Source organism: Pyrus communis, chromosome 7 (assembly GCF_041283825.1).
Source record: "Pyrus communis isolate YQ-2024b chromosome 7, ASM4128382v1, whole genome shotgun sequence".
NCBI classification, from domain to species: domain Eukaryota; kingdom Viridiplantae; phylum Streptophyta; class Magnoliopsida; order Rosales; family Rosaceae; genus Pyrus; species Pyrus communis.
Window position 1 is genome coordinate 9,450,244 of NC_142571.1, and position 14,535 is coordinate 9,464,778.

The window sequence follows — 14,535 nt, forward strand, 5'->3', positions numbered from 1 at the left end:
CTTTAAAGCTTTGAGCTTGCATATTCTTCATTAATGGAACCCTAGCTGCAGTACCAACTTCATGCATTAAACACCCAATCATTATATATTAAGGTTGCATTATTTTAAGGTTTTGCATTATGTTCTTGGTCTTGTTTTAAACTTTAAATCCATTTTTAGACCAAGCTTTTGGATTCAAGTTGGATTCTTTCTTCAACTGTTTGACTGAAGAATCTGACTAGTCGTTTGAATCCAGATTTTATATGCATATCATAACATCATATCATTTCATGATTTGGGTTGATCTTGGTGCAACAAGGTGCTTAGCTTAAGAGGAGCTGCTACTTTGTGAAAGCCGAATGAGTCCATCTTATGTAAGGCAATGTTGCACAATGGTAAAACTACTTCGTAGATAGTGATCTAGGAATTGAGCTTGTGTGATCTTTGTATGAACCTTTGTTTACACTAGTGGATTGAACTTAGTGGAGAGTCCCTGGTTTTTTAATCCAGATGTGAGTTTTTTTTCTGGCCCAAAACATCCCATGCAATTTATCGCTTGTCAAGTTTACTTATCTAACTCTTTTCTTGCGATGTATGTTCATCGTTATTAGCAAATAGATAAGTCCATGCAACTAAGATTGTCAGCGTTAAAATGTGCACTAAACTGAATCTTAGTTAACTAGGAACTCTTTAGTAAACTGAGCATTGAATTTACTACTTCCGCTGTGAGTAAACTAACATATTTGATATATATTTTAAATTGCAGGTTATTCTATTTGGTACCAATTTTCAGAACATGATTAACCTTTGGAGTCCACTTGTTTAGAATAGTTTAGTTGTTTATCCTTGCTGCTTGAGTTGGTATATTTTTTTATCCATAACCCCAGTTTTGACGAAATATTTCTTACATGCCCCTGCTATCTTAGTATCTTGAAATGTTTTAGTAAGTTGTAACTATGTAAATGTACTTTTGTAGGTTCAACATTTGTACCTAGAACAACGACAAACAGTTCTAGTAAAATTGCAACTCCGGCAACTTCAACACTTGTTGTAGCTACTAAAGGGTATGACATCTGAACTTTCTCGTAGTCTATTTTCCAATACAATATAGTCCAACTTCATAACAATGCATTGTTCCTTTTTTTTTTTTTTTTTTTCCTTTTATTATCACTTTGACATTAATTATTTTAGTCTTTTATGTGCTTTTCATATTATAAAGAATTTTTCATTGAGCTTTGAAGGCAAATACAACCTTAAAAGATTAGACATAATGATGTTGTGTAATTTGAATTGAAATTCATAAATTTGGAAACGGAAGAAAAAACATTAGTTGTAAAGGCTCTTTTATCTAACTTGTGCTCTTCTATTTTGCTCGTCTTCTAGGACAAATTTAAATGCCAACTCCATCATACCTATTATTGGATTACCATATGAGATCATAGGGAAAACTACTCAGGAGGTACTTCATGTGTTTTCCTTTTTCGTTATTTGTCCATTAAATGTAGCTTTATATATGAATTACAAAATGTATATTAATTTCACATATATGATATGGAAAATTTGGAAAGTTCAAATACCCAGCCTTGAATGTTTTGAAAGCAAGTATATCACATATAGATTTGCATATTTGATAACATAATGCAGTTTCTTACAACGTGAAGTAATTGACATGCTTTTATCGAAAGATAATCCATATATTGAAAATAAGAATGAGAATCCTTATTTATCTAAAAGTACATGAACTCCACAGTCATGCGATTGATTTTACATCGCATTGGAAAGCTCTGTGAAGTAATTACTTTTATCGTTGTGAGGCTCAGATTTAATACAATCATTATTGAAATCTACATAATATTTTGTCAACGAAGATAGGTTAGACTTTCCTAATCCCTTGATGATCAATGCATCTCCATATTATTACAAGGCTTAGATTCTTCTTGTGCTTTGAACTTTGCCACTAATGAAGCCACTTTTTCACGGCCTGCCAAGGTACTTCTCAAATTTTCAAATCTTTTATTCTCTCATTAGGCAATGCTTTGACCTGAAATATTCTTCTAATGTGTGATTTTATTTTATTTTTAGTAGAAACACTCGCCTACCTTGGAAGCTAACATTTTGGATCAATAAAAATTCTCTAGGATCTCGTGGCTACATCCACGGCTGCTACTGCATCTTTTAACAGTTCAACTTCAACCAAAATAGAAACCCTGACCAACAAGACCAAATCTATAATTCAGGGCTTCCTTGGGAAGGATTATGCCTGCTTAATAGATAAGGGTCAACGCATCAAGCTTTGCATAACCCTTCAAGACTAGATCAAAGACAACTTATTCCCTCCTTGTGTTGGGCCAATATTCCAAGGCATACTGAACCTATAATGCCCCATCCTTATTTTCGTAACGTCGAGGATATTTCGGTAGTTTCACGTTTCGTATTTTGTGAGCCACTAGGACCTACCTTGTCCCCTTGCTTTTTCCCCTTTGTCCCGTGCATCCCCCTTCTCCCATTTCTTCTCTATTCTCTGCCAACACACACGCACTCTCTCTTTCTCAAACTCTGTTCTCTCATTCTAACCTTCATTCTCCAGGAAGGCAACACATAAACAACAACGACAACACTCCCACCACCGCCCAAACCAAGAGAACCACGAGCTTCGTCTCGTCCTCAAGAGCCTAGAACACCCAAACTTACCTCGAACTTACTTTCGGATTGTCGTGATCGAAATCCAAGTCGGGCCGAGAACTTTCAGGATAGTTTCTGGCCAAACCACGACAAGTTAGCTGTCAAGAAAGTACCATTCTCTTCATCTTGTTGAGAAGTATGATTTTCATTTTTGAATCACTCGATTTCGTTGAGTATTGAAGAAGTTATGAACGTTTAAAGTTTACCCAGGAATCCAATGAAAAACCCAGTTTTCCCACGGACCAGTCACCTTTCAGGCCATTTTTCGACCATCTCTAGCAACCATTGGGCTTCCAAATAGATATTCTCTTGTTCTACACTTTCCTAGCTTCGTTTTGATATATTATGGGTTGAATTTGGTTATCAAACGAAGAAGTTGCGAAGCTTTGAAAATTGTCCAGATTTCTGGCCAAAAACCCAGTTTCCTGTGGGTATTCAAGTGACCTGGTTAAATCGACCCGTTGACCGTTGACCGTTGACTTCCATTGACCATTGACTGTCTACATTGAATTTTTTGGGTTTCAGCCAAGACCCCTCATAAACTAATTTCGACGTCCTGATTCCAAATCCACATTCTGTTTTCCCAAATTCAATCGTTTTAGTAAAGTTTCATTAATTGTTTTCTTTATGTGCTTAGGTGTGTTTGTTAGTGGAGACCCCGTCCTCTCTAGTTTAAGCAGATATTCGACGACGGAGTATCTGTGAGTGGACCCCTTCTAAAATGAATGATCTTTATTATTAGAAATGCATATATGAAAATCATGATTTTATGACTACGTTTTATGAAACGTTTATGAGTAAATTAGATTAATGCTTTATGAATTATCATGCTTTATAGAATTTATGTTTACTGAGATATTTATGAATATAATTTATGATATGATGTTTGAGCTATTGAGCTCTGATGAGATATATTTTGGAAAGATATTTATATATGGCTTCGGGCGAGTGATGTAGTCCCTTCGGACGGATGATATTTATACATGGCTTTGGTTTGGCAATGTAGTGCCTTCGGGCGAAATATATTTATATATGGTTTCAGCGGGGCGATGTAGTGCCTTTGAGTGGAAGATATTTATATGTGGCTTCGACCGAGCGATGTAGTGCCTTCGAGTGGAAGATATTCATATATGACCTTCGGGTCGGTGATGTAGTGCCTTCGGGTAATTGTGATACCACTACTAAGCACACTTTATATGATATACAGTTCGCAGAAGGATCTTTCTCAGGACTACTGTCCTGCCTCAGTCTCCTCTCATCTCATTTTTTTTCATTCAACGACTGGGTGTGCGTTTCGCCATGAAAGATCTTGGTGATCTTCATTTCGTCTTGGAGTTTTCGGAAAACCTATTACTTATTATGCTATATGAGTTTTCTAAACTGAGGGTTAGTACGTTGAAGAATAACTGTTTTAGTATTGCATATACATAAACTTGGTCTACTTATGTTTTATTTTGCACCCCTTCAGGACCTAGGTACGAGGTATACGACCCAAGCTACGAGGCATTCCCATATCAGTGAATTTGTGTCCTTTCTGTGTATGACATCTCTTGTAATCACACTTTCTAATATTTCTTCCGCTTGTATTTCGAATTAGTGTAATGCTTTGAACATATCATGCATTATCACTTTTACATTGTTGGTAGTTGAATATTATATTTTATTAAGGTTTGTACTTGATTACTATATTGCGTTCTTACGCGCGAAAATTACATGCATGTTTCATATGTTCTCGGCATATGCATTCATAAAATGGCTTGCGTCACCCTTGGATGTCGGCCAACATGTGGTCATCCTATTGTCCTTCGAACACTGGGATCGGGGTGTGTCAGGACTAATTGGGGAATGGAGTATCAGCCTTTTAGCAAGCTCAAACTATATTCAATGATGACAAAGTTTTAGTTGACAAAATCAAATCCTTCAGCAATGATCTGATATCAAAACTTTATTTATGCAACATGAAAAAGAAATATTTCAAGAGCGGGCGGTAAAGAAGTGGCGGATTGAGGTTAAGCAAGCTCGAGTTTTAGCTTGAATGATAATGGAAGGAGAGACAAAATGCCATATTGTCAGAGAAAAATGGAGACTACCACATCCTCATCGACAAGGGAGAGGAGTTGTGGGGCATCTTCAAGAACATGTTGGATAAATATTTCCATTTGTAAAACTGTTCAGTTGTATATGCTTTCAACCTTGTAGATACTTTCAGTTTGTGTAGCTATTTAATATTCTTGGGATTTTTAACTTAAAATTAAATAATGACAACATGAATCGAAGATCGATAAATCAATCAGACATCAACATGTTAAAAAATGATTATTTATTAACTAACTAAATCTTCTTTCTCCTCATATTTTAGATGAATTTAATGTAAATTATTTTATGTTTGTAAAAAAAGATATATATTATTTGATTTATTAAAAATTTATTTAGAACAAGAGCTTAATGAATACAATAAATGAATTTTATACTCTTTTTTCCTCCTCAATTTAAATACTACCTCCAAATAATACTCATAATCTGAATCCAATTCATTATTTAGTGAACGCAATAAAATTCATAATTAGAATCCAATTCATTATTTGAATTCTAATTATCTCTATTAATTAATAAAACACTCATAATTAACCAAAATCCTATGAAATTACTAGTTTAACCCTCTAATTAAAACAGAACATGAATAAGAAATATGGGGCAAAATGTAATTTCATACAACCAAATTTTGTTTTTTTTTCTTTCAAAGCCTCATCTACATGTAATCCTAACATATCTCTAATTAAAATTAAAAAAAAAAAAAAACTTCTCACTTTCACATTCTGTATCACTCTTTGCCTCTCTCCTTCTATTTCAAAAGTAAAAATAAAAAAATTTCTCACACTTTTTGTGTGTGCCCATATGCTAGTTATGTATTAACAAAAGAGTCATCAATTTTATGGCGTGCATACTCGTAACCAAAATGGAAATTGAAAGGTTGATCTCGATTATGAATCATTCTTGTATTTACTAATATATGCAGGAATAAACAGTGAGTCATTTAAATTCCGGAGAGTTGAGAGCAAATCAGAAATGTAGCTAATCTTGTATCTAATATAATAAAATCTTTCGTTTAATAAAAAAATATAAAAATAAAAAAGGAGGGAAAGAAATGCATGTTTTTTACCCATTATGGATGAAGGCCCGGCCCACTCCTATGGAAGCCATCGACACCCAAAAATCGAAAAGAGCAGTTCTGGAATGCCTTAACCAAAAACCCCAAAATTTGAAAAACCTCTCAATCACATAGTGCAGCAGCAGCACCAGAAGAGAGTGAAGAGAAGAAGAGGGAAAACAATGTCGGGCTTTTCATCCGGATCCTCCGCCTCCTCCGCCTCCTCCGCCTTTTCCTCTTCCGCCCAATCCACTTCCCCTTTCTCTTTCTCCAACCCTCCTTCCTCCTTCTCATTCGGCTCTTCTGCCTCCCTATTCGGATCGTCTGCACCTGCCACCACGTCCACCACCGGCTTCTCCATTGGATCCTCGGCCTTCGGCGCCTCCACTCCCTCTAACCCTTCCTCCTCCCCATCTCCATTCTCCTTCTCCCTCAACTCCACTTCCACTCCCTCCTCCTCCCCATTCGGATCCTCAAACCCTAGCTCCGCCTCTACCCCTTCCTTCGGTTTCGCACCCACCGCCACCACCACCACCACAATAACGTCTTCGGCTTCCGCCCCTTCTTTCGGATTCGTACCCTCCTCTACCAACACCACAACCTCATCTGCCTCCGCTTCCTTTGGATTCTCATCCGCCGCCGCCACCACCACAACCTCCTCTGCTTCCGCTCCTTCTTTTGGATTCTCATCAGCCGCATCCTCTGGCCTGTCCCTGTTTGGCTCCTCGGCCTCAACGGCTTCAACTCCTCTGTTTGGTTCAACTCCGTCCCAATCCCTGTTTGGCTCATCCTCATCGGCCCCCACCTCCACCGCCTCCGCCTCCCCTCTATTCGGAGCTCCTTCTTCCGCCACTTCATCCCCATTCGGAGCAACCTCATTTGCACCCAGCGCACCCACAACCCTGTTTGGAAGCTCGTCCACTTCCGCTTCGCAGCTGTTTGGCACAGCGTCCTCTGCACCCAGCGCACCCTCGCCACTGTTTGGCACAGCTTCCTCGTCCCAACCTTCATCCTCTGTAGCTCCAACCACCCAATCGTTCCAAAGCTTCTCCACTTCCACTTCAGCCTTCACATTACCAACATCCTCCCCTCTTTTGAAACCCACAACCTCCACTCCCACCACCGCTGCTCCTCCATCAACAACCGCTTCCAGCTTCTCCTCCTTCGGAACGCCGGCTTCCTCCGCTTCACAATCCTCTTTCGGTTTCTCCACCAGTTTCTCCAATGCCGCCTCAAAACCGACCTCACAATCCTTCCCAACTCCCTCCGCTCCGTTTCTTTCTACTCTCACGACCACAACCCCTTCTTCGACTCCGGCAACTAGCACTACAACCCAAGCCTCTTTCACTATGCCGTCTTTTGCTGTGATTCCTGCTACTTCTCCGGCTTCTAGCACCGCTGCAACAACGGCTCCAATGGCGGCCCCTGCGAGCTCAGCAGCTTCTTCCGGGGGCTCGCTTGTAAGCTCGTTCTCCTTCCAAACTACTTCAGGAGCTACTGCTTCTTCTGCTGGCTTTTTGTCTTTGACAAAAGGGTCTACACCTGCTCCATCGTCTCAAGCACAACCAAGCACTACCACGCCTGCATTGGGTGAGTTTTCTCAACCTTCTTTTGGCACTTTTCAATTAATGTTGTATCAGAGCTTCTATTGTGGTTATTTGTCTTTAAATTGGTTAAGCATTTCGAATCAATATTAGGAGTATGGGTAGAACTTAGAAGAACACTGAATTGCTTTGCGGGATTATGTTGCGAATGGCTTTGAACTTTTGAGTTCATTTGTTTTAGAGCATTTTGAGTTGTGATTGGTGCTTGAAATTGTAACTCCGTAGACAAGGCACGTGAAAAAGCGATTTTGAGAACCTCATTCTTGCTGAACCACAACTCATGTATGCTTATCTCAAAAGCGTTAGTTACTTAGAAGGGTCCCGATAAATTGTAACCGTGCAAAAGTGCTATTCTGTAGGTGTCGGTACTTCAGCCCCTGTAACTGCTACAACAACCACTACAAGTACTGCTGCAACTCAGACATCAACATCACTTGTTGCAGCTTCTACTAGTGGGTATGCGTACTTGGCCTTGTTTCTAACTTTCATTTATTGTTTTTTAATACATCTAAACTTTCTTGTACCGTATTTTCCCCGTACAACAAAGTTCAACTTCTTGGCGCATTATGCTTTACCTCCTTTGCTTTAACATTAATCTATTGTAATAGGTCATCTTATAAACAGTTTTTCTTTCTGCCCAACCACAAATTGGAAATAGAAAAAAGGTTTTGTGCAGTATGCTCGGATCTTTAGAAATTATGGAGTTCTATCTGACTTGTGCTTTTCTGCCCTGCTTGTTCTATAGGACAACTACAAATGTCAACACTACAGTATCTACTGCACCAAAATTACCGTCTGAAATCACAGGGAAGACTGTGGAGGAGGTACTTTAAATGTTTGCCTTTTGTTTATAAGTAGTGTTGTTTATAACATGGCTATATGACTGAGTTCCCACTTTAGTTATTTGCATATGTTTAGTTTATGACTGAAAAATCTGGACGATTCTACCAGTGCGGTGAAGGCAAATATTATGCCACACATGCATCATCTCACACTACAAACTCCTACTAGCTTAAACAAAGGGCAAACTTTTCCTTGAATGGCTAGTCCTGATATTGAAAAGATATTAAGGAAAATCCTTTGTTTATGCAGAAACAAATTTGAACCAACCCCGAACATATGCAACTGAATTTATCCTCCTCTGCATGTCGTGTTCATCATTATTATAATCATTCTTCAAATCCACTTAAAAAGTGAGACATCTCTTTAAGGAAATACTTTTTAGAAGACCAGTTTCTCTACCTTACTCTATTATCAGTGTAACTCTTTACTTATACAGGGATAAATTCTTTCTGTTCTCTGAGATAACTATTACATAAGAAGTAATTTTTTTTTTCTTTTGGTTGAAGATCATCAAGGAGTGGAATGCTGAGCTTCAAGAGCGTACTGGAAAATTCCGAAAGCAGGCTAATGCAATAGCAGATTGGGACAAAAGGATTTTGCACAACCGTGATGTTCTTCTTAGGCTTGAGGTGATCTGTTTCCCAATATATTAGAAAATTTTGGGTAGACTGGTTAACAGCTATATGATTTTCAGTTATGATACATTAGTAACTTCATTTAGTTGATATCCTTCAGTGAGCGGTATTTTTACTCAATGTGTTATTACTATTATCCTTATATGTAACATTGCACAATCAGTCTCAGTTCCTTCTTTTTTTGTTTGAAGATAAAAAGACTACTTAGTTGTGTATCCCTTGGTTGGTTTCCCCATTTCTTCTTGTTCTACTATGGAGCTGTTTGATAATCATTTCATTTTTAGTTTTTAGTTCACTTTTTTGAAAACTGAAAGTTGAAATCTTGTTTGGTAACTATTGAAAACTGAAAACCAAAAGATGAAAACTCAAGGCCAAATTTGAAAACTCAGGGAATTAATTTTCAGCTTTCATTTTTTTTGAAAGCTGAAAATTGAAAGTAGTTACCAAACAAGATTTCAGTTTTCAAAAAAGTGAAAAGTAAAAACTGAAAACAAAATGGTAATCAAACGGCCCCTATGCTTTTCTCTTTTGCTTTCTCTGCTGGTATTTTCATTGTTTATTAACACTGTTCACATGAACTAATATGAATTTGTTCAATAGTTGCAATGATTAATAATAATGTTTGATTTGCATGTTATAATTATTTAGATTGAAGTGGCGAAAGTGGTTGAAACCCAAGCTAACTTGGAGCGGCAACTAGAGTTAATTGAGACTCATCAGCAAGAGGTACTTTAGAGTAGTGCACTAATTAGAATAGTCTTCATTATGTCAATCTTTGTATATAGCACATACTGATGCATCATAATTAATGTTTCCTTGATATATGAAGCTGCTCTTTTATTCTTCTTCTAGGACCACTAGGCAATTGATCCCATAGATGTACACAACCAGGACTATATAAAACAATATTACACATTAACTAGATATCTTTGGGTTTGGGGTTGTCATTTTTTTAAATTAAATATTCTCTTTTTAGTGTTTCAAGCCCTAAAGCGGATACTTAGAAACTTATTAGTTCAAACTAGTAGCAATGTTTTAAAAGGTGAAGGCGAAATCAAGGCATCTCATGGATAGCCTCGCCTAGGTGATAGGCTCGAGGTGTGAGGCGATAGTCTCACGGTACCTAAATTTATTATAATACTTAATATATAAAATATAATACTTTGTAAAACAATCAAGCAAGCATGCCAAGCAATCAAATATTTAACTATTATCATTATTTCTCCAATTCACATCAAAAAGTCATAATAAACTAATAGAAACTAAGTTAGAAACATAAAATTAGCATGAATTTTATAAAAACCCTGCCCAAAACTGGCTTTTTTTTATTAAAGTAAAAAAATGAAACGCCCAGGTTGCCTTTGCTCCTGAGGTGATGGCCTAGGTGCCTGAGGTGATGGCCTAGGCATTTAGGCTAGTCTATAGCCATTCCCGCTGGGCAGAGGCATGTAGCCCCGCCCCAAAAAGGGCCTAGGCGAGTCTTAAAACTAGTTTTTTTAAACACTCTAGTAGTTTTAAAGAAATTTGTAGATGGACCTTGTGACCTTGTGACCTTGTGACCTAAAGGTATTATGTTCCCCCCTTTATCCCCAAGAATAAACCCAGCTGTCAATGGATTACAGCAAATGAAAACATATATGTATGGTAATATTCCTTCTTTATTTTGTCTTGTTAGGTTGATAAGGCTTTGCAAAGCATGGAAGAAGAAGCTGAGCGTATATACAAGGATGAACATGGATTGCTCCGTGATGATGAGGCTGCATCCACAAGAGATGCAATGTGAGTTTTTGTAATGTTGCTTTTGTTTTATTATATCTGATGGAAATTTTTTAGGCTGCTTTATGCTATCTGTATTGGACCAGTTGTATATGTGCTTCTCTGTTCCAGTACTACTTTTGTCTGTTGCATTAGGCAATCTGTACATTTTGCTGTTACCATTCTTGAAATCAAGTTGCAAAGTATGCTCCTGCTCAAGTAAGTTTAGCGGCCTGATATGGACATGGGGAATAGATTGTTTGGGTGTGAACTAGCCAATTATTGTTTCTTTACTGGGATTAATCCGTTTATTGACAATCCTGTAAGAGGTTTTGTCTAGTCCTATTGGAATTATGGTGAAAAGTTAGTAGGATAACCATTTTGGCATGTTGATTGCTCTGTTGCATAAGTGTATGCACATAGTACATACACGCGCAGACTACATTCTTTCTTCCTGTTTTCCTCCCTTTTGGGTCTTGCTTGCTTTTTGTAGTTTATAAGCATGCCACTGGTCCTGAATTTTTTTTTTTCTGTATTATTGTTATGGTTTCAATCGCAGGTATGAGCAAGCTGAGTTTGTAGAGAGGGAACTAGAGCAGGTGACAGAACAGATCAAATCAATTATTCAGACCTTAAATGCCAACCAGGTAACTATTTCAGTTTAGTGTTATACTTATTAAGAATCTTTGACCGCATACGTTGATGATTATAATAATGTTTTCGTTTTGTTTAGGGAGGGGAACTTGATGCAAATGATGGTATGGCTCCGTTAGATGTGGTTGTCCGAATCTTAAACAATCAGCTTAGCTCTTTAATGTGGATTGATGAAAAGGTTAGTATCTTTTTGCATGACTTTTTATAAGTTATCGTTGTTAGTATCTAAAGAGGGTGCACCGTGTCCTCATTTTTATTAGTAACTAGGAGTAAGATACACGGTATGAAGAGTTTAAGATTATCCGATTCCCCTTATTGTATGCATGGTCTTAATTTATGAGAATGCCCTTGGTACCACTAGTAGATTCAACGTTTTCATCAAAATGTTTTGTACTGTTTGCTTGAAAAAAAATCCCGTAATTTCTCTCATTAGTGATATTTCATCAGTATTTTGGTCCTATGGGAGAAAACAACGTAATGATTACAACAATTGAAGTGTGCAGAGAAATGTTTTTTTTTAAATGTGTACTGTTTCATCTACATGCTTGAGATCCGGTTTCATTTTTAATGGCAACACACTGACCTTCGTCCAATCCATCAGGCTGAAGAATTCTCCTCGCGAATTCAGAAGCTCGCCAATGAAGGTCCTGCTGCAGATCGCGAATTAGTGGCTCCAAAATACTGGATGTTGTGATCATCGGAATTGTAAACCACCTTCAATTCCCCCACACATCAGTTTCGAAGTTTAGTGTATGTTAAATACTCTTCGTAATAACCATTTGTGGTGCATAAATGTTCAGATATACAAATCTCTATCGACATTTTTGTGATGTCTACTTCTTCTGTGTAATTGACTGCTCTATGAATCCACCGTGGCGCCGAAAAATTGTACGTGGCAGAAGCAGCGCCCCTCGGTGTTACCGATCACAAACCTTAACACATGATGGCGATCGGTTTATTTTCTCCCTCAGTTATGGAGTGTTACATAATTGTCAAAAGATAGTTTGCGACTTTATTCTCACAAAACAGTGTTTGAAGTAATGCATGTGCACGAATGAGAGCGAGTTATGATCGATGTGATTTGTACAAACATGTTTCCGGAGCAGATCCGGCGATCAAGCTCCGCGGAACCGTGCGACGACCACAATCAAGAGGATAACAACGGTGAGAAGCAATGAGGATCTAACTTTTTCTTCAAACTGATCCTTGTCGTTGGCCGTCGGGTTCTTTTCCTGCAGGGTCTCCGGCGGCGGCAGAAATATATCAGTCACAAGTGACTGAAACTGCTCAATGAGCTCCATAACTTTTGCTCTTGTGATGTCCATAATCCACCTCATAACGCGTTTAGCGAATTCTGGCTCTTGGTTTGAACTCTGAGGCAGCAGCCCTTCATTCCCACACACAGATAAATCTGTAGAAATGTATATAAATTAGTAAAACTAAATTAGAAAGTTCAGCTAAATTTCAACTTAATTCTCCTAAAACATGATAAGATACAAAACGCCAGGTAAATTGAGTTTAAGGTTGCCGGAAATGCATACCGGAGGAGGGAGGCTCTCGGAGCTTCTTAACGAACTCATTGTTGGTAACCGCATCCCATAGGGCTCTATCAGACGACAGGGAAACCACCATCCTCTACACTCAAGTTCGATTTTTCAAGCCACGTTGAAGGAAGAAAAATAACCCAAAAGTTTAAAAATAAAAAAAAAAACGTTAAAAAGCAGAGTCGAAGCACTTTTGGGATAAGCATTTAGTGGCAAAAACAAGGCAGCACCTTAACAGAAGGATCAGTTTGCAACGATTGGAAAGCATCGTAAACTTTTCCGTGTCCATAAGATAGCAATTTTCTTGTAACACAAGAATCTAATATCGGCTGAAGCCACTGCAACTCTGACTGAGACGAACTAGTTATTCCCTGCAGAAAACTGCTAAACAAGAAAACATGATCAGAAATATTCAATCGCTTACGCCGCGGTTTTGACATCCATTTCTTCATTCAACATTCGTTGAATTTAGCGAGTTATTGGTTCCAACCCAAATCCTTAACACCAAACGAGACCATAGTATTAGTTCGTTTTGATATAATTAATAAGATAGTTCCTGAACCCAATTTTCTCTCCCTTCTTTTTCATTAACAAGAAATTTCCCTAAAAGCTTCATCGGTTTACCAAAACATAAAGTTAAAATATGGTTAGACAAATTATATCATTAGAAAACTACCTAAACCAATAAGTAAATCAAGCTAATTAGTCTTGTTATTTTCAAATTTAACATTTACGAAGCAAGTTGAAGTTCCAATTATTTATAAGCACATGCAAGGTACCTTGATTTCCCGACGTGGGATTCAAAGCCCATGAATTTAAAATTGTTTCATGAATACCACTTTCTTACTTAATATAGGTCTAGTAAAATCGTGTTTGACAGCCTAGAAAACATAGTATTTCTACAAAATTAATGGTACTCATCACCTGAGAAGAGCAAGGATGGCATTTTCGACTTCGAATCAGGACGGAACTGGACCAAAAACGGAGCTCAGCAACGACGTCCGACTTGCTCTCTTGTCTTGTTCTTGTTTTCTGCAGGTCTCACTCCCAGAGTCACAGAAGCAGTATGAACCAGTGCACGAGGGTGTGATGGGTCCCACTTGAACGCTGCTACTAGATGGAACTGGAAGATTGTTTGAGGAGGAGGAAGAAGAAGAAGAATGTCTGACGTGGATGATAGGCATGGTTCCTCCTCCCATGGCTAATTGGCTATGGCTTCCTTTTTCTTAATTTCTTCACTAATCTAGGTTCTTGTCAGTGTTGGTTTTCATATGTACACGTCAACGAATCACCAGCTTTCTCTTGTAATACGATATAACTCATCTACAAGCCCATGCTCATAGCTTTTGGGCCGGGGACAATAACATCTCTGATTTTGTTGTAAATGTGAAATGGCGGAATTCACCCCAGCGTATTATTTTTCACGAGTGCGCGGTTTAAGATTTTTTTTATAAAAAAGAAAAAAAAAGAGATTTGGTTAAATTTGAATGTTTGCTTTTTGTGTTTTGATGTGAGAGCATCACTTAGGGAATAGTTGCATCTTATTTGGAAGTGCTTCTGAAAAGGCTAAAAGTGTTCTAACGATCAAAACGTTTTTTAAGTACGTTTGATCAAAAAACTTATAAGCATTTATGGGTAGTAGACGCTCTTCCATAAAATATGCTTCATTAGGAAACACTTAGATAATTGAT

The 14,535-nt window shown here is 37.9% G+C and overlaps 1 protein-coding gene and 1 pseudogene across 2 annotated transcripts; one reads left to right on the top strand and one right to left on the bottom strand.

The window, feature by feature from the left end:
- Window positions 1–5,841: 5,841 nt before the first annotated feature.
- Window positions 5,842–12,136, top strand: EMB2766 (structural constituent of nuclear pore). The gene is made up of 9 exons (XM_068474075.2): window positions 5,842–7,399; window positions 7,773–7,869; window positions 8,159–8,237; window positions 8,763–8,885; window positions 9,540–9,617; window positions 10,567–10,670; window positions 11,206–11,293; window positions 11,380–11,478; window positions 11,902–12,136. Exons 1-9 carry the CDS (start codon window positions 5,992–5,994, stop codon window positions 11,992–11,994), a joined length of 2,169 nt encoding a protein of 722 aa, XP_068330176.2. The 5' UTR covers window positions 5,842–5,991; the 3' UTR covers window positions 11,995–12,136.
- A 153-nt stretch (window positions 12,137–12,289) lies between these two features.
- LOC137734794 (uncharacterized) lies at window positions 12,290–14,103 on the bottom strand (annotated as a pseudogene). The gene is made up of 4 exons (XR_015964888.1): window positions 13,769–14,103; window positions 13,075–13,225; window positions 12,842–12,935; window positions 12,290–12,711 (listed from the first exon to the last, which is right to left on the bottom strand). The product of XR_015964888.1 is annotated as an uncharacterized LOC137734794 (transcript).
- Between the last annotated feature and the right edge of the window lie 432 nt (window positions 14,104–14,535).

What these genes read in the sequence shown, in the direction of transcription:
- EMB2766 (XM_068474075.2), top strand. Translation starts at nt 5,992, where the DNA reads ATGTCGGGCTTTTCATCCGGATCCTCCGCCTCCTCCGCCTCCTCCGCC. An exon ending in CAGGGAAGACTGTGGAGGAG is followed by an intron (nt 8,238 to 8,762) that starts GTACTTTAAATG and finishes TTTTGGTTGAAG; the next exon opens with ATCATCAAGGAGTGGAATGC. An exon ending in GCATCCACAAGAGATGCAAT is followed by an intron (nt 10,671 to 11,205) that starts GTGAGTTTTTGT and finishes TTTCAATCGCAG; the next exon opens with GTATGAGCAAGCTGAGTTTG.